A 26,646-nucleotide genomic window follows, 5' to 3' on the forward strand; every position below is an offset into this window, starting at 1 on the left:
CAAACACCTTCTTCACTATCCTATCTACCTGCGCCTCCACTTTCAAGGAGCTATGAACCTGCACTCCAAGGTCTCTTTGTTCAGCAACACTCCCTAGGACCTTACCATTAAGTGTATAAGTCCTGCTAAGATTTGCTTTCCCAAAATGCAGCATCTCGCATTTATCTGAATTAAACTACATCTGCCACTTCTCAGCCCATTGGCCCATCTGGTCAAGATCCTGTAATAATCTGAGGTTACCCTCTTCGCTGTCCACTACACCTCCAATTTTGATATCATCTGCAAACTTACTAACTGTACCTCTTATGCTCGCATCCAAATCATTTATTTAAATGACAAAAAGTAGAGGGTCCAGCACCGATCCTTGTGGCACTCCACTGGTCACAGGCCTCCAGTCTGAAAAACAACCCTCCACCACCACCCTCTGTCTTCTACCTTGAGCCAGTTCCGTATCCAAATGGCTAGTTCTTCCTGTATTCCGTGAGATCCAACCTTGCTAATCAATCTCCCATGGGGAACCTTGTCAAACGCCTTACTCAAATCCATATAGATCACATCTACCACTCTGCCTTCATCAATCCTCTTTGTTACCTCCTCAAAAAACTCAATCAAGTTTGTGAGACATGATTTCCCATGGACAAAGCCATGTTGACTATCCTGAATCAGTCCTTGCCTTTCCAAATACATGTACATCCTGTCCCTCAGGGTTCCCTCTGACAACTTGCCCACCACCGACGTCAGGCTCACTGACCTATAGTTCCCTGGCTTGTCTTTACCGCCCTTTCTAAACAGTGGCACCACGTTAGCCAACCTCCAGTCTTCCGGTACCTCTCCTGTGACTATCAATGACACAAATATCTCAGCAAGAGGCCCAGCAATCACTTCTCTAGCTTCCCATAGAGTTCTAGGATACACCTGATCAGGTCCTGGGGATTTATCCACCTTTATACGTTTCAAGACATCCAGCACTTCCTCCTCTATAATTTGGGCATTTTGCAAGATGTCACCATCTGTCAATATCTTCCATATCCTTTTCCACTGATGCAAATTACTCGTTTAGTATCTCCCCCATTTTCTGCGGCTCCACACAAAGACTGCCTTGCTGATCTTTGAAGGGCCCTATTTCCTCCTTAGTTACCCTTTTGTCCTTAATGTATTTTTAAAAACTCTTTGGATTCTCCTTAACTCTATTTGCCAAAGCTATCTCATTCCCCTTTTTGCCCTCCTGATTTCACTCTTAAGTATACTCCTACTGCCTTTATACTCTTCTAAGGATTCACTTGATCTATCCTGTCTATACCTGACATATGCTTCCTTCCTTTTCTTAATCAAACCCTCAATTTCTTTAGTCATCCAGCATTCCCTATACCTACCAGTCTTCCCTTTCACTCTAACAGGAATATACTTTCTCTGAATTCTCGTTATCTCATTTCTGAAGGCTTACCATTTTCCAGCCATCCCTTTACCTGCGAACATCTGCCTCCAATCAGCTTTCAAAAGTTCTTGCCTAATCCCATCAAAATTGGCCTTCCTCCAGTTTAGAGCTTCAACTTTTAGATCTGGTCTATCCTTTTCCATCAATATTTTAAATCTAATAGAATTATGGTCTCTGGCCCCAAAATGCTCTCCTACTGACACCTCAGTCACCTGCCCTGCCTTATTTCCCAAGAGTAGGTCAAGTATTGCACCTTCTCTAACAGGTACGTCCACATACTGAATCAGCGGTTTCTCCAAGGTCAGCTGTGAACTTTGCTGTTTGTTTATCTTTCTCAGCATGGAAACAGGCCCTTTGGCCCTACAAGGAATGGTCCCTAGACCCGAAGTATTAACTCTGATTTCTCTTCACAGATGCTGCCAGACCTGTTGAGCTTTTTCAGCAACCATATATCTTTTGACAGGACTGTACTGGAGTCTCTGACACTCTCACCCCTGTCTGACCGTCATTTCAGACATGTTTTTCTGGAAGACATTGTAGCATTTGACTTTCAAAGAGACACCAGACTTTTGACTTCTTAATAACATAACCCAAAATTCAAATTATTCCAACAGTACTCTCATATTGCGACAGCATAGTGGCTCCATGGTTACCACTGCTGCCTTAAAGAGCCAGGGATCCAGGTTTGATTCCATCCATTGCCACTGTGTGAAGTTTGCACATTCTCCCTGTGTCTGTATGGGAATCCTCTGGGTGCTCTGACTTCCTCCCACAGTCTAAAGATGTGCAAGTTAGGTAGATTGGTCATACTAAATTGGCCATAGCATCCAAGCTAGGTGGGTTATCTATGGGAAATGCAGGATTATAGGGATAGGATAAGGGGTATAGGTTTGGGTGGAATGCTGTTTGGAAGATTGGGTATGGACTCCATGGGCTGAATGGCCAGTTTTCAAACTGTTAGGGATTCTAAATATTCCTAAACACACAGAACAATCAGAGAGTGGTGGCAAAGGGTGAGGATGCCACAAAGAGTATATCGAGAGATACAGAGTGAGTGGGCAAAAAAACTTGGTAGATGGGACATAATGTGGGAAAAATGTGAGGCTGTGCATTTTGATAGGAAGTGTAGAGGAGCTGATTATTATTTAATTGAGGAATGTCTACGGAAAATTTCAGCCACGGAGGGATTTGGAAGTCCTCATGCATGAACCACAAAAAGCTCGCATCCAAGTTCAGCAGTTAACGGGAAAGTAAATGGAACGCTGGCCTTTATTTCAAAAGGAATAAAACCAGGACTGTCTATCCAACATGATACAATGCACTAGTCAGACCACAGCTAGAATACTAAGATAAGGAGAGATTTCTTCACTCAAATAGTGGTAAAATTCTCTACGATAGAACACACTTGAAGCCAGAACATTGAATGTTTTCAAGAACAAGTTAGATACAGCCCTTTTAAGGCTAAAACCTCTCCTTGAACAATGTTGAACTTATCCGGCAATAACTATTTGCCTTTATATATTACTAAGATGGAGAGGATTCAGAAAGGAATTCCTCAGGATGTTGCTGGGAATGGAAATTTTGAGTTTTAAGAAGAGGCTGGATCAGCCGGTACATTTTTCGCTAGAGTATAGGAGGTTGAGAGGTGACCTTCTAAAGATTTATAAAATCTTGAGGGGTACAGATAAGGTGAATGGCATGTGCCTTTTCTGTAGGGTGGCAAATTCAAAACTAGGGGGCATATTTTTAAGGCGAGAGGAGAAAAGATATAACAAAGATGTGGGGCAACACTTTTACACAGAAATGCTTCTTATGGAGAATGAACTTCCAGAGGAAGTGGTGGATGCTGGTACAGTGACAACATTTGAAAGACATTTAGAAAAGTGTATGAATAAGAAATGTTTGGAAGGATATGGACCAAGTGCAGGCAGGTGGGACTACTTTAGTTTGGGATTATGGTCAGCATGGACTGGTTGGACCGAAGGGTCTGTTTCCATGCTGTATAACTGTGACTCTATAGCTACAGTCTACCTGGTAACCTTGGGCCATTCTCAGCAATAGTCTCTGTGTGTACCTCCAAAGTGACACCTCTGCCCCAAGTTGAGAGATGTTGCATAGTTAAACATCCACATTGGCTGCCACATTCCAGCACTCAAGACCAATAAGAAATTGGAGCAGTTGTGTTTCTAAGGCCTGTAGTTCCAATGAACACAACCGTGACTGATCTGAGTGTGGATTTAATTCTTTCCTGTCCATTCCCCCATGATGTTTCACTCTTTGCCTGTCAAAAACATGTCTAACTCAGCCTTGAATGTATTCAATTATCCTCCAGCCTCCACTGCTGTCTGGGGAAGAGAATTCCAAATACTAATGAATCTCTGAGATTCCTCCTCATCTTTGTCATAAGTGGGAGACTCCCAATTTTGAAAGCGTGTACCCTAATGCTGTAGTTGAGGGTATGTTCACTGAGCTGGGAAGTTGATTTGCAGACATTTCATCCCCAGTCTAGGTGACATCTTCAGCGCTTTGGAGCCTCCTGTGAAGTGCTGCTTTACTGTATCTTCTGGAATGTATTTGGTTTTGTTCATGCTGCGTCCGTTTGTTTGTTGTAGTGGCCAGTATATTGGATCGAGGTCACAATGTGTCATTGATGGAGTCCGTGGCTGAGTGTCATGCCTCTAGAAAAATTCGTGCTGTCCTCTGTTTAGCTTAGCCTATTATCATTGTGTTGTCCAAGTCACATTTGTGGTTCTTGTCATCTATGGGATGACACACAGATGCAAATTGACTTCCCAGCTCAGCAAATGTACCCACAACCACAGCAACCGGTGCCTGAACTTTACGCAAACCTTGTGTCCCTGTATCCTTGACTCCTTCAATGAGGAGCACCATCCTCTCAGACTCTACCAGGTCAAATCCTCCCTCAAATTACTCACCTTTCCTCTTCTAAGTTCGAATGAGCAACTTTGTTCATTTTAAATAACCTCCATAAACACTGGTCTATTACACTTGTTCATTAGAATCCTTGTCTGTTGATTATCAAACAGTATTCCAGCAGAAATGGAGGATGTAAACATTCCTCAAACTGGGTACACTCTTGGGCAACATTTTACCAAGCCGTTAAAAATAAAACCCTTGGGATACTAAACCAGGAATCCATCTCCGTTTTTTTTTTCCTTGTTCAATCAAAGCAAAATGCTGCAGATGCTGGAGATTTGAAACAATCACAGAGATCCGAGCTCATATCATCGTCATGGAACCACTACAGTGTGGAAGCAGGCCATTCAGCCCATTCAGTCCACACTGACCGTCCTAAAAGCATCCCACCCCAAACCATCTCCTCATAATCTGTAATCCTGCATTATCCATAGATCATCCACTAACCTACATACCCCTGACCTCTGTGGGCAATTTCCCATAGCCAATTCACCTAATTTCCACATTCCTAGGCACTATGGGCAAGTTAACATAGTCAATCCACTTAACCCGCACATATTTGGCAGCTTGTTAGTGTTTCAAATCTGATGTGATTCTTCTTCCTATGGAATAGGAGCCGAAGAAGGCCATTCAGCCCCTCGAAACTGTCCCACCTGTCAATAAGATCATAGCAGATCCAACTGAGGTCTCAACTCCACTTTTTTGACAACTTCCCATATCCTTTAGCTTCCTTGTTGGTCAAACATCTACTGGCAATATGAGAAATATTCGAGGAGTTTGTCTCCACCACCCTATGGACACAAAAGCAACTGAGCTTTTCCAGCACCATTAAATATAGCTTCATGCTGAGGGTAGATTGAAGAAATTGGGAAAGTTCTCTTAGAAGTGGAGAAGGTTGAGAGGAGATTCGATCGAGATTTTCAAAACCATTGATAAGGTCGATAGGGAGAAGCTGTTCCTGCTTGTGAACTGAACAAGAACATGAGGGAATAGCATTAAAGTGGTGTGCAAATGAAGCAAGGGTGATGGGGGGGGAAAAGCTTTTTCGTTCATTGAGTAGTTAGGATATGGAGTGCACCTGGAAATGTGGTGGAGGCAGGTTCAATTGAGGCTTTCGAGAGGGACATTGGATGGTTACTTGGATAGACATGGTGTGCAGCGATATGGGGAAAAGGCAGAAGGTTGACACCAGATAGCAGAACTGGTGCAGGCACTATGGGCTGAATGGCCTCTTGCTACTTCCTAACAATTCTGTAATTCGGTAGCTTGGAATTTGACAATAGTATGGGACAAATCGCAGGGACCCAAGGCTGTCTGCCCTTTGTATCACAGCTCAAATTCCCCAAGAGCCCTGACCAGAAGGGGACTCATTCACCTCCTTGCTGCTTGTGGGATCTTGCTGGGTGCAGAGCGGCGGACAGCTTGGGTCCAGCACTCTGGCGACAAAGTGTTCAATTAGACATGGATAGGCTTGGGACACTCCTGAAAGGTGCTGTGGGTCATAGACTAGAAGAACAGAATCTCACGATTTCCCGATGTGTCAAAGTGCTTCACAGATGGTGAGAACCTTGTTCAGGCGTACTCTCTGTGGTAACGTGACAAACACTTTGCACTCACATAAGCTGCAACTTAATAATGACTCATGTGCTGTTAGGGGTTGAGCGATGAATATTGACCAGCACACCAGGTTAGAGTAATATCCGCTCCTCCCCAATTTGTAGAAGCATTGTCATGGAGAATGCAATGGTTTCAAGTTGACTGCCAAGCTTCGTCTAAATTTAAATCTGCCAGGTCAACTCTGTTTGTACCATTAGATGATGACTGACAGTTAACTATCAGTGTTGTCTGCATTTAAATGGGTAGGTAGAGTCAATGATGGGGGGAGGGGGTGTTTAGATGGGGCTATGGGGGGAAATAAATGGTTGGGTAGACTCAATGATGGGGGGAGAGTGTACATGGGGGTTTGGGAGGGGGATTAAATGGATGGGTAGAGTCAGTGATGGGGGGAGAGTGTACACGGGGCTGTGGGATGGGGATTAAATGGATGGGTAGAGTCAGTGATGGGGTGAGAATGTACACTGGGCAGGGGGAGGGGGATTAAATGGATGGGTAGAGTCAGTGATGGGGGGAGAGTGTACACGGGGCTGTGGGATGGGGATTAAAGGAATGGGTAGAGTCAGTGATGGGGTGAGAGTGTACACTGGGCAGGGGCAGGGGGAGGGGGATTAATTGGGGTGGGTAGTGGCAGTGATGGAGGGAGAGTTACAAGGGGCTATGGGAGAAGATTAAAGTTGCTGACCTATCACTATAATTGCCAGCTTTTACATCTGTGCAAGAGAGCTGTGTGAATGATGTGGGAACATAAATGTAGCTGTCTGAATGCACTTTTTAAGAAGCATTACCGTGAGCATTCTGCGGTAGATTGTAATAATTACCTTCCTTCCTTCCACAGATGGTGTTGTCTTGGTTGATCCAGAATATCTGAAGGAAAGGAAAGGTAAGGATTGTGGTTGCTTTTCCTGCAGACATCGAGTTTCAGACTTGTACCTGTTTCCAGAAACCAGCTGTGAGACACACACAGATCGACAGACCTTCATTCATTCATAGAGAATAAATGGTGGCACACTTTCTGATATTTTGTTTGATTTCTTTGGAAGATTGTTGTTTATACAGAGACAATATTTCAGGCTCAGTGGACCACCAGGGTCCTCAGCAACAGGGACCCGGGTTCGATTCCAGCCTCGGGCGACTGTTTGTGTGGAGTTTGCACATTCTCCCCATGTCTGTGTGGGTTTCCTCCCACAGTCCAAGGAAGAGTAGGTTTGGTGCATTGAACATGCTAACTGACCAATAGTGTCTAGCGATGTGCAGGCTGCATGGATTAGCCATGGGAAATGCAGGGTTACAGGGATAGGGTAGGTGGGTGTGTCTGGGTGGGATGCTATTTGGAGGGGTGGTGTGGACTCGATGGGCCAAATGGCTTGCTTCCATACTGAAGGAGTTCTAAGTGGACATAGGCCACTTAGAGAATGAGGTTGGGGAAATAATATTGGGGTCCCAGGAAATTGCAGAGGAGTTGAATAAATGCTTCATGGTATAGGACACTAATACCATTCCAAAAATACTAAATATACAAGGGGCTAAAGAAAAGGGGAAATAAACATAGCAACTATCATTTGAGAAAAAGTTCTAGGGAAACTAATGGGGTTAAAAACTGATAAATCCCCTGACCTGAGGGGATGTGTCTTGGAATATCAAAGGAAGTAGCTTTAAGGTAGAATCATACAGCAGGGAAACAGTCCCTTCAGTCTAACCAGTCCATGCCAATCATAATCACAAACTAGACTAGTCCCAGCTGCCTGCTCCTGGCCCATTGACCTCCAATCCTTTCCTATTCATGTCCTTATCCAAAAGTTTTTGAAATATTGTAACTGTACCTGCATCCACCACTTCCATGGAATGGCAATTCATTCCATACATGAACCACTCTGTGTTTAAAAAAAAGTTGCCCCTCATGTCTTTAAAATTTTCTCCTCTCACCTTAAAAATACGCCCCCTAGTTTTGAGCAACCCCCACCCTAGAGGAAAAAAAATCTTTGCTAATCACCTTATCCATGTCTGTCATGATTTTACAAACATCTCTAAAGCCACCCCTCAACTTCCTCCTATGCTCCAGTGATAAGTCCCAGTCTATCAGCCTATCATTATACGTCAAACCCTCCACTGCCAGCAACATCCTGGTAAATCTTATCTGAACCCTCTCCAGTTCAATATTATCCTTCCTATAGCAGGGTGCTCAGAACTGGACACAGTACTACAGAAGAGGCCTCACCAGTGACCTATACAACCGCAACATGATGTCTGTGGTGTGTTCCAATTTACACAAACCTGAGAACTCTGAAATTGGGAATTGACTCAGTTCCAAGCATCTTGGACTGGAGTGCTTTCAGTATAATGAAAACAATTGAAAAGAGGGAGTCACTGGGCCCAGTACCAGGTACATCATAGAAGGAAACCAGCTGAATTATGTCACAGGAAATGCAATGGCAGCATTGTTGATGCTCTGTTAGTAATCTTTCAGGAATCTTTACATTCTGGAAAAGTCCCAGAGGATTGAAAAACTGCCATTGTAACACCTTTACTTATTTGAAACCCTGAAGTATTGTCCTTTGGTATAACTATTGTCAGAGGACTTTTAGATTACTCCTGCTATTGTCTCTCCAGCCTTTGTTATTTCTAACGTACACCCATGTGCATTCTGTATCATCCAATCCAAGATTGTTTATTGCCATTGTACTCATTCCATCTCCAAGTGCTAAGGAAGCTGCGCATCCACCCCCTCCACCAACATTCCCTTCCTGCCTTCCCTTTTGAAAAGGTACATACCCCAACTTTGACCTCCTTGTAACCAAGTCTCCATAATGGCTATAAAAGCCGACCTATCGCCCTCTTTCAGTGATATTAATTTATTCATTTTCTTCCACAAGCTGCGCACATTCAGCTGAAGGGCCATTAATTTGCCATTTTACCATTTTTTCCAGTCACTTGCTTTCTTTAAATGCTTTTCCACTGTCTCCCCATCTACTTATTCTGTGCATCATTGTCAGAATAGTTCCCCTGGTCCAGACATGTGACGTAACCCATCTCAGCAAGTTGATTTAAAACAAAAAGTCATGCAGGGCAGTGAGAGGAGGATTAAATAGGGGTGTAGAGTCAGTGAGGGGAGTGGGTGGGGGGGGGGGCAGGTGAAGAGTGTACATGGGCAAGGGGAGGGAGTTTAAATGGGGATATAGGGTCAGTGATGGAGGGAGAGTGTACACAGGGCAGTGGGAGGGGGATTAATTGGGTGGGTAGAGTTGATGATAGGGTGGAGAGTGTACACAGGGCGGTGGGTGGGGGATTATTTGGGGGGTAGAGTTGTGATTGGGGTGGGAAGAGTATAAATTGGAGGGTGTGATGGAAAGGCAGACCCAGAGTCATAGAGTCTTAGAGATGTGCAGCATGGAAACAGACCTTTCGGTCCAACTCAGCCATGCCGACCAGATATCCCAACCCAATCTAGTCCCACCTGCCAGGACCTGGCCCATATCCCTCCAAATCCTTCCTATTCATATACCCATTCAAATGCCTCTTAAACGTTGCAATTGTACCAGCCTCCACCACATCCTCTGGCAGCTCATTCCATACACGTACCACCCTCTGTGTGAAAAAGTTGCCCCTTAGGTCTCTTTTATATCTTTCCCCTCTCACCCTAAAACTATGCCCCCTAGTTCTGGACTCCCCGACCCCAGGGAACAGGCTTTGTCTATTTACCCAATCCATGCCCTCATAATTTTGTAAACCTCTATAAGGTCACCCCTCAGCCTCCAACGCTCCAGGGAAAACAACCCCAGCCTGTTCAGCCTCTCCCTGTAGCTCAGATCTTCCAACCCTAGCAATATCCTTGTAAATCTTTTCTGAACCGTTTCAAGTTTCACAACATCTTTCTGATAGGAAGGAGACCAGAATTGCACACAATATTCCAACAGTGGCCTAACCAATGTCCTGTACAATCGCAACATGACCTCCTGTACTCAATACTCTGACCAATAAAGGAAAGCATACCAAACGCCTTCTTCACTATCCTATCTACCTGCGACTCCACTTTCAAGGAGCTATGAACCTGCACTCCAAGGTCTCTTTGTTCAGCAACACTCCCTGGGACCTTACCATCAAGTGTATAAGTCCTGCTAAGATTTGCTTTCAAGAGTCTTGAAAATGTGAAGCTTGATGCTCAGGACATACCGAATAGTTTGAGGGACTGTGCTGATCCTGTTTGTCGGAGAATGTTCTAACCAGCTAATATTTCCTCTGCTCTTTCACAGTATTTGTCACCTTGACGTGTGCCTTTCGATATGGCCGGGAGGATTTGGATGTGTTGGGCCTGACCTTTAGGAAGGATCTCTTTGTCGCCAATGTTCAAGCTTTTCCACCCATCGTGGAGGAGAGGAAACCGCTAACCCGGCTCCAGGAACGTTTGATCAAAAAACTGGGAGAACATGCGTACCCCTTCACATTCGAGGTCTGTCCCCTGAAGTTCAGACTCTAACACCAAGGGCAGGAGCTGTTACAGAGCGAAGTGCTGAGCTGGTCAACAGGTTCAAACTGTTGTGCACTGTTCCACAAGAGTCTTGCTGAAGAGCGACAACAACTTATGTTTACATACTGCCGTTTACAAAGGTCACATATGTCCCTCGCTGTATCACCACTCAGTTTTAACCCTATCTCAGCTTATCTGCCCCTGGCTATCTCCTGTCTGGTCCCCCTCTGAGGGTAAGAGGAGACCGTGGAGATTGGGGGAGGGGTGGATCTTTCACCCCTACCCCATCTCCTGAAAGCCAGAATTAGTGAAAGAAAGAAATGCTGGAGGATTGGTGGGGAGGTGCTAGATAAGGAGGATAGAGGGGTCAAGCCATGAAGGGATTGAAAACAAGGATGAAATTGGACAGTCACCATCCCTGATTTGGAGATGCTGGTGTTGGACTGGGGTGGACAATGTTAAAAATCACACAACACCAGGTTATAGTCCAACAGGTTTAATTGGAAGCACTAGCTTTCGGAGCACTGCTCCTTCATTAGGACATCACAACCACTGGATGGAAGGAGCAGCACTCTGAAAGCTCGTGTTTCCAAATAAACCTGTTGGACTATAACCTTGGTGTTGTGTGAGTTTTAATAATCTCTGATGAACTTTTCAGTTTAGTTTATTGTCAGTTTAAACGTAGAGGTGGGCTGCAAAGAGAAACAGGTTGGATTTACCCTCCTTGAGGTTTAATTGTTGCTTTCGGTGTTTCTGAGGTGATTAAACACACTCACTCCTCAGGTTTTGTGGGTAGAGTTGACGTCGGTATGTTTGTTCTCGCTGATGTGTGTCACTTACTCACTGACTGTGGGATGGGAGCTGTTGTGCTAATCAGTGACATTCAGGCAGACAGTACTGCTACTGATGGGAAGACTGTTACTCTCTTTCTCCAGATTCCTCCAAACTTACCTTGTTCAGTCACTTTGCAACCAGGACCTGAAGACACAGGAAAGGTATTACTTCCATCTGACCTGCAAATTACTTCTTTCTTTATCAGTGTCTTTTCTTCATGTCGATTATTTCAATCTCTGCTCTCCCCCTTTCTCATTCTCCCCCTTTGATTTCACTTTCATTCACTTCGACTTCAAACATTCAACTCATTCACAGAATGGGACAGAAAATTTATTGTGGGTGATTAAAATCCACCTACCCACCTCTTTGTCATCTTCTCCCAAACCTCCTCCCCATATCCCCCAATCCCACTCACCTCTTCATCATCTTCCCCCAACGCCACCCACCTCCTCCACACATCCCCAACCCCACTCACCTCTTCACCATCTTCCCCTAACCCCACCCACCTCCTCCACATATCCCCTAACCCCAACCACTTCCTCCCCAAATCCCCCAACCCCACCCACCTTCTCCCCATATCCTCCAATCCCACCCACCTCCTCCCCATATTCCCCAATGTCACACAGTTTCTCACCGTGTCCTCCAACTCCTCCCAATATGCTCTAAACCCACCCACCTCTTCCCCATATCCTCCAACCTCACCCACCCCCTCCCCATGTTCCCCAATGTCACACAGTTCCTCATCACATCCCCAAACCCCACCCACCTACTCCCCATACCCACCTACCTCAACACATCTTCGCCATTTCCCCAATACCCAACTACCTACCCACTATATAAGACCAATTAAAGTTAACATAACTTCCTAACTTTTCCATTCCACCTCTTTGCAAATTGTCCTAAGTGGCTTAGTTATGTTTAATAAGGGGAAGCAGTAACACAGGGTAATGTCACTGGTATTGTAACTGAATTGATCATCTACAGTCCCTGGTTAATGTTCTTGGGTCATAGGCTCAAATCTGACCATGGCAGATTGTGGAATTTAAATTTCATGAATAAAACTGGAATTGAAAGCTAGTGTCAGTGATGATGACCATGAAAAATAAACATATAGTTCAGTAATGTCCTTTAGGGACAGAAATCTGCCACCTTTACCTTGGTCTTGCCTACATGTGACTCTAAACCCACAGTAATGTGGTTGGATCTTGCCTGCCTGCTGAGATGGCTGAGCAAGTCTCTCAATTTAAGGGACAGGCAATACTGGACCAACCCGCAGCTCCCCAGTCCCAAATCCCATGCATATCTGTATGTCCTATTTTGTGGAGAAGGTGATGTAATGGCCCTATCACTGGGTTAGTAATCCAGAGGCTTAAACTTATGCTGTGGTGACGCATGTTCAAATCCCACCATGGGAACTGGTGGAATTTAAATTGAATTAATAAATCTGGAATTGAATATTAGTTTCAGTGATGAGACTAGTATTGATTGTCATGGAATCCCATCTGGGTTCATGAATATAAATTTGTCTTCATGACCTGCCCTGACCTACACGTAACTCCAGACCCACAGCAATGGGGTTGTCTCTTATTGGCCCTCTGAAATGGCCAAGCAGGCCACTCAGTTCAAAGGGCAGTTAGGGATGAGCAATAAATGCTGACCAAACGTCATTGCCTGTTTGTAAAAGAGTTCTGCTCCGCACTGGTCAGGGACTTCCTATTGCCCCAGTCCCACTTAGGGACTACTTTGTTGCAATACCTCTTGAGTTCAGCTTCCACTGGCTAACGTTCACTGAGGGTTCTCTCTCCTTCTCTTCTCAAAGGCTTGCGGTGTGGACTTTGAGGTGAAAACATACTGTGCCGAGAACTTGGAAGAGAAAATTCATAAAAGGTAGGGCCGTTTACCCTTCCTTCCTTCCGTCTATTATTCCTTTGGTGTGGGAAAGGAAATTAGAGGGTGTGGTGGGGGAGGGGAGGGAATGGTGGGGGTGTGGGCGTGGGCAACCACAACGTTGTGCAAGGTACTGATTGGCTGCCTCTCACTCTTTAGCCAAATGACTTTAGTTCAAATGAGCCCACACTTCAGGAAGTAATGGGATGGTGAGAGGACATTGAAAGATCCTCACTACTGTCCAAATACAATCTTACTGTGCAGAAGAGGCCATTTCACTCTGTAGACTGAGTAAATGTTTCCAATGATTCAGGGATTCCAAAGCCGGGGGTCATAGTCTAAGGATACAGGGTAGGCCAGTTCAGATTCAGATGGGGAGAAATGTCTTCACCCAACGAGTGGGCAGCCTGGGGAATTCTCTGCCCCAGAAAGTGATTGAGGCCAAATCACTGAATGTTTTCAAGAAGGAGTTAGATATAGTTCTTAGAGGTAAAAGGGTCAAAGGGTATGAAGCAAAAGTTGGAAGATGGGACTGAGTTGGATGATCTGCAGTGATATATTGAATGGCAGAGCAGGCTCAGAGGGCTGATGCTGGAGATCAGAGTCGAGAGTGTGGTGCTGGAAAAGCACAGCGGGTCAGGCAGCATCCGAGGAGCAGGAGAATCAACAGTTCAGGCATAAGCAGGAATTTGCCTGAAAGCTTTTGCCCAAAACATTGATTCTCCTGCTCCTCGGATGCTGCCTGACCTGCTGTGCTTTTCCAGCGCCACACTCTCGACTCAAAAGGGCTGAATGGTCTACTCCTGCTCCTAATTTCCATATTTCTATGTTTCAGTGCATTGTACCTTGATCTGGATCTTTGTAATCCCACTCTTGCAGCCCCACCCACCCACCCCATCACATCTCCCTGAGAGAACACATTGCCCATCATTACAATGAGCTTGGTGTAGCTTGTACACTGGGTCGCTATTTTAAAAATAAGGCATTGTCCATTTAATACAGACCATAGGAGAAGTTTTTTCTCACAGTGGTTCATGTGATTTTGGAACTGTCTTTCTCAAAAGTTAGTGGAGGCTGAGACCATTTTTGAAGCAGAGTTGGATAGATTCTTGGGAGGGAAGGGGATCCAAGATTATCAGGAGTTGATGAGGTCATCATATCAGTCACAATTTTATTGAATAGCGGAGCAGACTCGAGGGGCCGAAAGGCTTCCTCCTGCTTGTAATTTGTCTGTTTTTCTGAATGTGTAAAGTGGAGATAGTGAGTCTAGAGTTTTCAAAAAGGTAATGTACCCAACCCTATTCCCAAAACCGTAACTTCCTCTAAATTATCCCTTATTCTCTCCTGCTTTGATTATTGGAATACTGCTCAATGGTCTTGGATTGTTGTCTGTCAGTCATTACTGAATTTATTACCAATTTCATAATACTCTCTGCTGGCAGGAACTCAGTGAGGCTGGTCATTCGTAAAGTGCAGTATGCCCCAGAGAAACCTGGTCCACAACCCATGGCTGAGACCACCAGACAGTTCCTCATGTCAGACAAACCCCTCCATCTTGAGGCATCATTGGACAAAGAGGTGAGAGACCACAGGATAACTACAGAGACATCATGCCTCAGAGCTATGGAAGAATGACTTTAGGACCTGAAGTCTTCTTTCAACCTCTCTCTGACAAAAGACCTTAGTTTCCATGTATCTGTTATTCCACATAAAAACCATCATCCTGAACCCCTGATTAGATTCCAGATTTAACTCAATCCCATGTATCTGTTATTCTATGTATAAAACACCCGATCATCTTCATAAGATTCCAGCCTTTAACTCACTCCTGGTTATCTGTTATTGTATGTATAAACCACCCCAAACCCCTCGATTAGATTCCAATCTGTAAAGCACTCCCAAGTAAATGTTATTCTGTATATAAACTACTCCAAACCCCTCGATTAGATTCATTCTGTAACTCACTCCTGGGTATCTGTTCTTCTGTGAATAAATCCCTGAACCTTTCGATTAGATTCCAGCCTGTAACTCCCTCCATGTATCTGTTATTCTATATAGAAACCACCTTGAACCCCTCAATTAAATTGCAGACTGTAACTCACTCCAATAAATCTGTTATTCTATAAATAAACCCCCAAAGCCCTTGATCAGATTCCAACCTGTAACTCACTCTGGGTATCAGTTATTTAATTTAGTTTTGAGTTTTTAGCCATCTGTCATCACTGTGTGGTTTCCATATTGACTCAGATGGTTAACCAGGGAGGACAGGGGGATCTTCAACTGTGTGAACAACAGCCCCTAACTGAATATCATGTCTTAAATCATGAGTGTAGCTCATCAGGCAACACTTTTAGTGCAGTGGATGCACTCTCAAACCTGTAATCTTGGTGACAGGCCTGAGTCACCACATTCGTCAGAGGATTCTGTGTTTTAAAACTTATAAACATTTTGCCGTTCCAGATTTATTATCACGGAGAACCTATAAATGTCAATGTCCATGTGACTAATAACACCAACAAGACCGTTAAGAAGCTGAAGATAGCTGGTAGGTGACCCCCAGGAAATGCTCCTTCTAACAACACCCTTGACTCTCGATATTGTTTTGAGAGTGAATTGCTTTACTGAAATGCTGACCATCGTGTGCAACGTCTGTCATTCACGGGACCAGAATTCTGTTCTTGCTGTTGATTTGCTCAGAAGATGTAGTTTTACAAGATTGGCCTTTTGGATTTTGAATGGAGGAACTGGATCTTGCTGAAGAGAGACTTGTTGATGTTGTTCATCTTCCACTCATCAGGAATGATGCAAGAATTTGTTTTATTAGTTGCTCATAGCATATGGACATCACTGGCAAGACCAGCATATGCTGCCCATCCCTGAGTGGCTTACAATTAGAATTAGAATCCCTACAGTATGGAAACAGGCCCTTCGGCCCAACAAGTCCACACCAATCCTCCAAAGAGCATCCCACCCAGACCCATTACTCTACATTTTCCCCTGACAAATGTACCTAACGCACACATCCCTGAATGCTGTGGGCAATTTAGCATGGCCAATTCACCCTAAGCTGCACATCTTTGGATTGTGGGAGGAAATCGGAGCACCTGGTGGAAACCCACACAGACACGGGGAGAATGTGCAAATTTCGCACAAACAGTCACCTGAAGTTGGAACCAAACTCAGGTCCCTGGCGCTGTGAGGCAGCAGCGCTAACTACTGAGCCACCATGCCACCCCTTGCTTGCTTGATCATTTCAGAGGGCAGTTAAGTGTCAACCACATTGCTGCAGGTCTTCTTTTATTCATTCATAGAAATGCTGAGCCAGCATTTATTGCTCATCCCTCATTGCCCAGAGGGCAGATAAGAGTCAATCACATTGCTGTTGCCTGGAGTCACTGGGTAAAGGTGGCAGATTTGCTTCTGTAAAGGGCATTGGTGAACTAGATGGGTTTTTAATGCTGATTTCATGGTCACCATTACTGAGACTAACTTCCAATTCCAGACTTGTGAATGGAATTTGGATTCTGACAGCCACCATGGTGAGATTTGAACCTGGGTCCCCAGAGCTTTGGACTGCATGACGACTGGTCGAGTGACATTGTTTGGGGCGAGGTGGTGGGCAGTGTGAATGTCACTGGACCAGTCGCAGGCCCCAAATGTTCCGCCACCAACTCCCCTCATTTATGCAAAATTTCCATTGATTACATCAATTTATAAATTCAGGAGAAACGGGGTCTCCTGTTATGAATTGCTGTGGTGGCTTGAAATTTGGCATTCTTGCATTTGTCCTGATGAGCGCAAAATGAAGAATTTTGGCAAAATGTCTTCTCCTTCAGCATTATTTCAGCGATAATTAATTTGTACAGTGCCAGTAGTTAAAATGGCCACAGCTTTAAGCTGAACGTACGTTCTAGTTAGGAACTCATCCTCAATATTGCAACAATCTACCAGCCCTCATGGCCTCAAAGAGCAACTTTTGGATTGAGACATATCAGGAATGTGCCTGAGGGGTGCCCGTGGAATCTGGCAGGGGTTAGCACAGAAAGTGAGAGCGAACACGAGACAACCAGGCCTGCCAATCTATTTTTTAAATCACATATTCCTCTCTTGTTTTACAGTTCGTCAGTACGCAGATATCTGTCTGTTTAACACAGCTCAGTACAAGTGCCCTGTTGCGACAGCAGAAGCAGAGTGAGTAAAACATTACCAGCCGAAACGATCACAGAACTGGTTACAACACAGATGTGGACATTCGGCCTGATGTGCCTGTACTGGCATTTTGAAAAGGCAGCTGTATTAGTCCCACACACTGCTTTTTGAACCCCCACAAGTTCAGGCATGTTTCCAACTCTCATTATGTATGGTTTCAGCTTGCACCAACTGTTTTGTCAAATGTCTCCACTCCCAACAACTTCATGAAGAAACATTTCTCCTTGTAGTTTTCAATGCTTCAGATGTTCTGTGTTTGATTATGTGAGTCTGCTATCTGATCTACATTCACTGTGTTTGTTTGGTTAAACCTGGACGTTGACTCAGAGCAAAGTAAATTGACACCATAGAAACAAGTACAGGCTGAAGGTTGAGGATGGTGTAGATGTTGTAAAGAACTCTGTAAATAAAGTTTTTGCACACTTAGAAACTGGAATCACCTTTGCACTGTTCTGAGGAAAATCAAATATATGAAAACACATAACACTCCCCAGCTCCCCTCTAGATCCTTAGCCATTGATGTTAAATCTATGCCTCTATGGTTATTGAGGGAATTGATAAAAACTTACCTAAGCTATCACTCATCATCTTCTACCTGCAAACCTCAATTAGTTGCCTCTTAACATTTTTATTTCCAAGGAGAACAGGCCAAACCTTTCTCTCTGTTACTGAACTCCTTCATCGTTCTGTACAGTTCTGAAGGGGATAATGTCCATACTACACTGGCTGCCTCTATTTTCCTAATGGTGTCACACAGTCTGAGGGTAGAGAAGAAGTTTTACTCTAGCCCTTGGAGGGAGCAGATATAGCTGTACCAGCTCCATAAAGTTCCAGTAGTTATTTCTGACTAAATGTGTACCTTTTGCTGTTATGCAATAAAGCTTCTTGTTACCTAATAACAGTACCTGTTCTTCTCTTTCCCTTTCCAAGTTGCTTAACACTTTCCTGAAGTCGGAGGGCCAGAATTGCCCACAATATTTCAGCATCATGGATAAATCTTGTCTTCACTCCAACTAAGTCCCTTATCCATGTTTGTCACTGTCCCCATTCACCCCAACTTTCAAAGTGTGAAGTGGAGTAATGTGAACTTATCCGTTTAGGCAGGATGCAGAGAAGACTGGCATACCATTTAATTGGAGGGAGATTATACAATGCTGAGGAACAGAGGGATCCGGGTATCCTGGTACATAAATCATAAACTATTAGTTTGTAGGAAAGGCAAGTGATTAGGAAGGCAGATGGGATGTTATCATTTATTGGAAGGGGAACAGAATATGAAAGTTAGAACATTTTACTACAGTTGTATCTGGAAGACTGTGTACAGTTAGTTTCTTTATTCAAAGAATGTTGTAAATGCATTAGAAGCAGCTCAAAGAAGAACTGTATATTCTAGATACCTTGGAACTTCTGGGTACCTTATGGTATTTGCCACCTCTACCAGTAAATGGGATCGGGTAAGGGTTGTTTGAGGTAGTTCATTATCACTAATCCTCCTTTCTACTTGCTTTGACCTGGGACATTCTATTGAATAATTGTGGAGGATATGACATGATAGAGTATGTACAGGAAAGGTACTGTTATTAGGTAACAAGAAGCTTTATTGCATAACAGCAAAAGGTACACATTTAGTCAGGAATAACTACTGGAACTTTATGGAGCTGGTACAGCTATATCTGCTCCCTCCAAGGGCTAGAGTAAAACTTCTTCTCTACCCTCAGACTGTGTGACACCATTAGGAAAATAGAGGCAGCCAGTGTAGTATGGACATTATCCCCTTCAGAACTGTACAACATCTTCACCCAAGTTTTTTTTTCCTCCTGCAATTATCCTGTATATACAGACATGTGTGAAACTAACGCAGAAAATTGCTGGATAAACTCAGCAGGTCTGGCAGCATCTGTGGATAGGGAGGCCTGCAGATGCTAGAAAGTCATAGAGTGTTTAAAATGTGGAGCTGGGAAAAGCACAGCAGGTCAAGCAGCATCAGAAGTGCAGGAGAGTCGATGTTTTGGGAAGGTCCCTTCATCAAGACTCCTGACTGACGGCCCGAATCGTCGACTCTCCTGCTCTTCTGATGCTGCTTGACCTGCTGTGCTTTTCCCAGCTCTGGAAGCATCTGTGGAAAGAGAAATCGAGTTAATGTTTCTAGTCTGGTATTCAGAACATCAAACCCCTTTCTTTCTCTTTCTAAACTACTAAATCGTTCCTGAAATCTAACCCACAATATTCCAGTACCATTGCAAAATCATCTCTTCACAAAGTTCTGAAGAAAAGTCATGTGAGACTTGAAATGTTAACTCTGTTTCTCCCTCCCAGATTCCACTGGATCTGCTGAGTTTCTCCAGCGTTCTCTATGTTTGTTTCAGATTTCCAGCATCTGCAGTGTTTTGATTTCATGCTGGTATGTAATTATTTTGCATTTATCATTCGCGGCCCCCCCCCCCAACTCCAAATCTCTAAGGACTGGTTCTGATCTGAGGATTACTGGAGAACCTTCCATCTCTCAGATACCATTTGTGGAGGATATCATTCCTTTTGAAGTTGTTATTGGTCATTATCTTTGTGGAAGGACATTGAATTTCCTGAATTCGCTTCCTGGGAGATGGCTGCTCAGTTGAAGCAAATACTTTCTTCCTTCTAGTCTTCTGGATTTTTGAACCAGAGTGATGGGGGTGAAATCATTGAGCACTTTGGAGGCTGTGGTAGTTAGAATCTTCTTGATAACGAGAGAATTAAGGGCTGTTGGTGATTGGCAAGAATGTGGAGTTGAGGCCAAAATCAGATCAGCCATGATCTTGTTGAATGGCTAAGCAGGCTCCAAATGATCTCCTCCTCCTCCTAAAAACTTTGTTAGGATATAGAACATGGAACATGGGACAATACAGCACAGAACAGGCCCTTTGGCCCTTGATGTTGCACTGACCTGTGAACTAATCTAAGCCCAGCCCCCTACACTATCCCATCATCATCCATGTGCTTATCCAAGGATTGTTTAAATCTCCCTAATGTGGCTGAGTTGACTACATTAGCAGGTAGGGCATTCCATGCCCTTACCACTCTCTGAGTGAAGAACCTGCCTCTGACATCTGTCTTAAATCTATCACCCCTCAATTTGTAAGTATGCCCCCTCGTACAAGCTGACGTCATCTTCCTAGAAAAACGACTTTCACTGTCTACCCTGTCTAATCCTCTGATCATCTTGTGTGTCTCTATCAAATCCCCTCTTAGCTTAATAAATTTGTAGCAACCTCTGCAACCTCTAAGCCAGATTCTGAAGTTGAGATCTACATTAAGTCCATTTGGCCATGAAATGTGCATTTGTAAAACAATTGCAGATTGATTGTTGGTGTGTCCATTCTCAAAGATGCTGGATGGCAGATTAGATTCCCTAAAGTGTGGAAACAGGCCCTTCAGCCCAACCAGTCCACACTGACCCTCTGAAGAGTAACCCACCCAGACCCATTTCCCTCTGACTAATGCACCTAACACTATGGCCAATTCACCTGACCTGCACATCTTTGGACTGTGGGAGGAAACCGGAGCACCCGGAGGAAACCCACGCAGACCCTGGTCAGTCATCCTGCAGAAGGCCACATCAAACCACTACAGTTCTTTCGCTATAAGTGTGGACCTATCCAGTGGAAGTCATTGGACTAGCCCTTGCAAATAAGGTGGTACAGCGATAACATGACTGGACTAGTAATCCAGAATCTTGGGTTAGTATTCGGGAGTCATGATTCAAATTCCACCATGGCAGATGGCAAAATTTGAATTCAGTTAATGGAAAAATCTGGAATGCAAAGCTTGCCAAATGGTGACCATGTAACTATTGTCGTTTGTTGTAAAAACTCACCTGGTTCACTAATATCCCTTGGGGAAAGAAATTGACTCCATGTGACTCTGGACCCAATGTGGTTGCCTTTTGCAACAATAAATGTAAACCTAGCCAATGAACAAAGAGGTTTTTAAAAACATGAGGATGGGAGAAAGGACAGATGACTGAAACAAATGTTGTAGCTGTTACCATACTGCCATCTGTGGGATCTTGGTGTGCATAACTTACCTGTCATTTCTCTGACATTAGAGCAGTAATGTCACTTTAAAGATACCTCATTGGTTTTAAATGATCTTGGGGTGTCTTGATACACTGGTATGATAAACATTATACCATGAGGAACACTTAATGTTAGCACTTAGCCCTTCGAAGGGTAAAACTGTTCTAACCAAATACATATGACATTATACTGGATAATGCTTAAAGCACTTCTCAGTGTTAAATCGTTCAGTATCTACTACTCATGCAACAAAAGGTTGTGAATCTTTGTAACTTTCTACCCCAAGAAAGGGGCCATCATATCTACACGGGCTCTTCAAACAAGCATCAGTACCTTGCTTCATTTGCACACCATTTAAAATAATTTTTTTATTCATTCATGGATGAGGGCATCACTAGCTAGACACTTATAGCCTGTTAGGCAAAAGTGAGGACTGCAGATGCTAGAAACGAGAGTTTAGGTTAGAGTGGTGTTGGAAAAGCACAGCAGGTCAGACAGCATCCGAGGAGCAGGAAAATTGATATTTCGGGCAAAAGTCCTTCATCAGGAAGGACTTTTGCCCGAAACGTCGATTTTCCTGCTCCTCAGATGCTGCCTGACCTGCTGTGCTTTTCCAACACCACTCTGATTTATAGCCTGTTCCTAATTGCCTAGGAGGCAGTTAAGAGTCAACTACATTGTTATTGGTCTGGAGACAGTTTCCTTCCCTGAAGGTCATTAGAGAATCTGATGGATTTTTCCAACAATGGATTGACAGTCATCATTTAGACTCTTATTTCCAGATTTTTAATCAAATTCAAATTCCACCATGTGGAAGAATTTGAACTCGGGTTCCCAGAACATTGTTTGAATTGTTTGAATTTATTCATTGTCACATGTACCAAGGCACAGTGAAAAGCTTTGTCTCATGAGCAACACAGGCAGATTACAGAGTTAAGTAGCATAGATAAGTGAATAACAGGTAAACAGTGGCAAAATCCAAAACACAAGTACAGGTAAATGTATGTGAGTTTATGAGTCCATTCAGTATTCTAACAACAGTAGGGTAGAAACTGTTTCAAAATCGGGGGCTGCGTAAGGTCAGGCTTCTGTACCTTCTCCCCGATGGTAGAAGTTGTAGAAAACCATTACCAGGGTGGGTTGGATCTTTTGAGAATGCTGCCGGCCTTTCCTTGATCTGGTAGTTGGGCCTGGTAGATGGATTCTATAGATGGGAGGTTGGCCTTTGTGATTGTCTGGGCCAAGTTCACCACTCTCTGTAACCGTCTCCAATCTTGAATGGTATCTGTGTCTTTGGATTAACAGTCCAGTACTAATACCACTGGGCCTATGCATTCTTGTTCCTTCCCAAGCAATAATGGCTTCTCTCTACCCACGCTATTCAGCCCACTCATGATTTTGAAACCCACTGTCAAATCACCTCTCTGCCTTCTCCTCTTCAAGGAGGACAGTCCCAACTTCTTCGTCGCTGAAGTTTCTCACTCCTGGAACCAGTTTTGTAAATCACTTTGGCACCCTCTCTCCCCACTGCGTTCACATCTTTCCTATAATGTGGTGCCCACAACTGTACCCAACCCTCCAGCTGAGGTCTAACAAGCCTCTTGTACAAGTTCAGCATCACCTCCTTGCTCTTGTACTCAATGTCCCAATTACACATAGAATCAATTGTCCTTAATTCAATCAGAGGGTATTGAGTCTTTGGACAACCCCCCCCCCCCCCCCCCCACCTTCCTCAAAAAGGCAGTGGAAATAGAGTCCTTAAATACTGAAGGCAGCAATGGATAGTTTCTTGCTAAGCAAATGGGTGAAAGGTTATTGGGGTTAGGCAGGAATGTGGAGCACTGAGATCAGCCATGATCTTGTTGATGGACCAAAGGGTCTATGGCTGTTCCTATTTCTTGTGCTTTTATGATGGGGTTTTTCTGCTTTAACCTTCCATACCTTACCCTTCTCTCTGTTTGTCTTTCTTTCTGCAGTGACATTGTGGCCCCGAGCTCCACGTTTTGTAAAGTTTACACCCTGACACCGTACCTGGCCAATAACCGGGAGAAACGCGGCCTGGCTTTGGATGGGAAGCTTAAGCATGAAGACACAAACCTAGCTTCCAGCACCTTGTAAGCACATTCAACCATCTAATAGCGTCAGTTTATAAAACTACTATCAGGGCATCAACATTTGAATGCCTCACAGTGAAAGTCTCCCGAATGTGGCAGAAAATGATACAGCACAGAAAGAGGCCATTTGGCCCATTGCACCTGTACTGGCTTTACCCTTGGATCATGGGACAGCACTCATTTCAAACCTTACATTCAGGGTTTTCCCTCAGTGGATGGTTCAGAATTGGGCAGGTGCTGAAAGAGATTGATGCAGGGGGCCTTTGGGCTCAGTGATCTCACATTTGCCTCATCTCTACAGCCTGGACATATCTGGGCTAGGGCTGATCTATGGTAAATAACATTTGTGCCACACGAGTGCCAATCCCACACAAGAACCTTTTCCAATAAGGGAGAATCTTACCATTACCATTTGACACCATCCAGGACAAAGCAGCTCCCTTGATTGGTGCCACATTCACAAACATCCAAAGATGTGCAGGTTAGGGTGAATTGGCATGCTAAATTTCCCATAGTGTCCAGGGATATGTAAGCTATTATGGATAGCTATGGGGTTACAGTGATAGGGTATGGGATTAAGCCTGGGTGGTGTGCTCTTTAGAGGGTCAGTGTGGACTCAGTGGGCCCAATGACTTGCTTCCAAACTGTAGGGATTCTATGATTCTATTCTATCCACTCCCTCCACCACTGATGCTCAGTAGCTGCAGTGTGCACTGTCTACAAGATGCACTTCAGCAAGTCTCCAAGCCTCTTTCAGTAGCACTTTCCAAATCTGTAACTAGCAACCCCTAGAAAAATTAGAGCATCGAATCCCCACTCCCTGCAAGTTCCCCTCCAAGTCACTCACCAACCTGACTTGGAAATACAACATCATTCCTTTAGCGTCGCTGGATCAAAATCCTGTAACTCACTCCCTCACAGCATTGCGGGTCTACCGATGTGGACTGCAGCATTTCAAGAAGGGAGCTCACTCCCACCTCTTGAAAGGTAATTACGAGTGAGCAATGACCGCTGGACTGTCTATCGATTCCAGTCTTGAAATTTTGAATTGGATCCTAACTTTCACGGTCTTTAGGATAGGGAATTCTGATATCTCTCAGAATCACAGAATCCCACAGTGTGGAAACAGGCTATTCGCCCAACAAGTTGACACTGAAGACATCCCACCCAGACCCATCTCCCTATCCTTTCCCTGTAACCCTTCATTTCCCATGGCCAATCCACCCAACCTGCACATCTTTGGACTGTAGGAGGAAACCGGAGCACCCGGAGGAAACCTATGCAGACACGGGGAGAATGTGAAAACTCCACACAGACAGTCACCCCAAGGGTGGAATAGGACCCAGGTCCCTGATGTCGTGAGGCAGCAGGACTAACCACTGAGCCACTGTTGCCACCCTATTAGTTCCCAGGAATTTGACGATGAGAAGATATTGTGGCACATGCCATAAATTTCTCTCTCCACCTTTGAACATTCTCATGTGGAATCCTGAGAGCCAGGACGATTCCAACAAATAATGAGATGCATCAGTGAGCCATCGAGGTATGTGGTCCCACTTGGGGAGAGAGAGAAAAATCAGGTGTTCATTTCTCCACTATAAGTTAAGAGTGCATCTGATGATTGAATTAACTCTGATGATGTTCTTACCCCACAGATTAAGAGACGGAGCAAGTAAAGAGATCCTGGGCATCATGGTATCTTACAAAGTCAAAGTGAAGTTGGTGGTTTCTAGAGGGGGGTAAGTTTGGAGATTTTTTGATGCTGTGCGAGTTACTTTAGTTTTCTAAAACTTTGTGCAGAAAATGTGGGCAGCAGATTTCCTTCCTTCAAAGTACTTTAGTGAATCAGATGGGCTTTTTTTATAATAATCAACGCTGATCACAGGACAACCATTAGACCAGCTCCTTATTCCAGGTTTTTACTGAATACAAATGTCACCATCTGCCATATTGGGATTCATACCCATGTCTCCATTACATTTGCCTGGGATTCTGGATTACTTGTCTGGTGACTACAACACTACTTCCCCCATTTCCTGTACCATTCTTGGGTATTTGATTAGTAACCTGGAACATATCCAGGTTTGGGCAAGTAATTTTTGCGCCAGGCAATAGGCTTATCCAATAAGAGAGAATCTAACCAACAGCCCTTGACATTCAATGGCATTGCTGTCGCTGAATCCCCCACAATCGACTTCCTGGGATGACTATTAATCAGAAACTCAACTGGACTCACCACATACCATTCCTGATCAAGGGCTTTTGCCTGAAACATTGAGTTTCCTGCTCTTCGGATGCTGCCTGACCTGCTGTACTTTTCCAGCACCACTCTAATCTAGACTCGCCACATACCACAGGAATCCTGTGGTGAGTAACTCACTTTCTGACTCCCAAGGCCTGTCCACCATCTACAAGGCCTAAGTCAGGAGTGTGATGGAATACTCCCCACTGGCCTGGATGGGTGCAGCTCCAACAACACTCAAGAAGCTTGACACCATCCAGGACAAAGTAGCCCACCTGATTGGCACCACATCCACAAACATCCCCACCCTCCACCACCAATGCTCAGTCACAGCAGTATGTACCACCTGCAAGAGGGACTGCTGAAATTTAGCAAGGCTCCTTGGATAGCACCTTCCAAACCAACGAACACTTCCATCTCGAAGGACAAGGGCTGTAGATACATGGGAACACCATCATCTAAAAGTTCTCCTCCAAGCCACTCACCATCCTGCTTTGAAAATATATCGCCATTCCTTCAGTGTCGCTGGGTCGAAATCCTGGAATTCTCTCCCTGCAGCACATGGACTGCAGCGGTTTAAGAAGGCAGCTCACCCCCACCTTCTCAAGGAGCATCTTGGGACAGGCAATATTTGCTTGTCCAACCAGTGACACCCATCTCTTGTGATTAAATAAAAAGAAGATTGCCTTAACGGATGAACATAATTTGATTACTTTTCTTTCTGTTGAATTGTGGTGTGTTTCATTCAGTAACCAAACTGCTGGTTTGTTTATAAATCTCTCTTCCTCTTTTGCTCTTTATTTTAATGCTAGCATTTTGGGAGATCTTGCCACAAGGTAAATGATGAAGCTTTT

The 26,646-nt window shown here is 44.2% G+C and overlaps 1 protein-coding gene across 2 annotated transcripts in view; it reads left to right on the top strand.

Annotated features, from left to right (window-relative positions):
- arrb1 (arrestin, beta 1) overlaps positions 1–26,646 on the top strand; it is a 134,744-nt gene that overhangs the window by 94,801 nt on the left and 13,297 nt on the right. The window contains exons 4-13 of one of the 2 annotated variants that reach the window (XM_072576776.1): positions 6,825–6,869; positions 10,237–10,433; positions 11,387–11,446; positions 13,105–13,172; positions 14,615–14,750; positions 15,633–15,717; positions 17,291–17,363; positions 23,413–23,550; positions 25,206–25,289; positions 26,605–26,628. In XM_072576776.1, coding sequence (XP_072432877.1) covers positions 6,825–6,869; positions 10,237–10,433; positions 11,387–11,446; positions 13,105–13,172; positions 14,615–14,750; positions 15,633–15,717; positions 17,291–17,363; positions 23,413–23,550; positions 25,206–25,289; positions 26,605–26,628 — 910 coding nt within the window. The remainder of the gene's footprint in view (positions 1–6,824; positions 6,870–10,236; positions 10,434–11,386; positions 11,447–13,104; positions 13,173–14,614; positions 14,751–15,632; positions 15,718–17,290; positions 17,364–23,412; positions 23,551–25,205; positions 25,290–26,604; positions 26,629–26,646) is intronic. The other variant, XM_072576777.1, reaches the window with a different exon arrangement.

Source organism: Chiloscyllium punctatum, chromosome 9 (assembly GCF_047496795.1).
Source record: "Chiloscyllium punctatum isolate Juve2018m chromosome 9, sChiPun1.3, whole genome shotgun sequence".
Taxonomy (NCBI): Eukaryota; Metazoa; Chordata; class Chondrichthyes; order Orectolobiformes; family Hemiscylliidae; genus Chiloscyllium; species Chiloscyllium punctatum.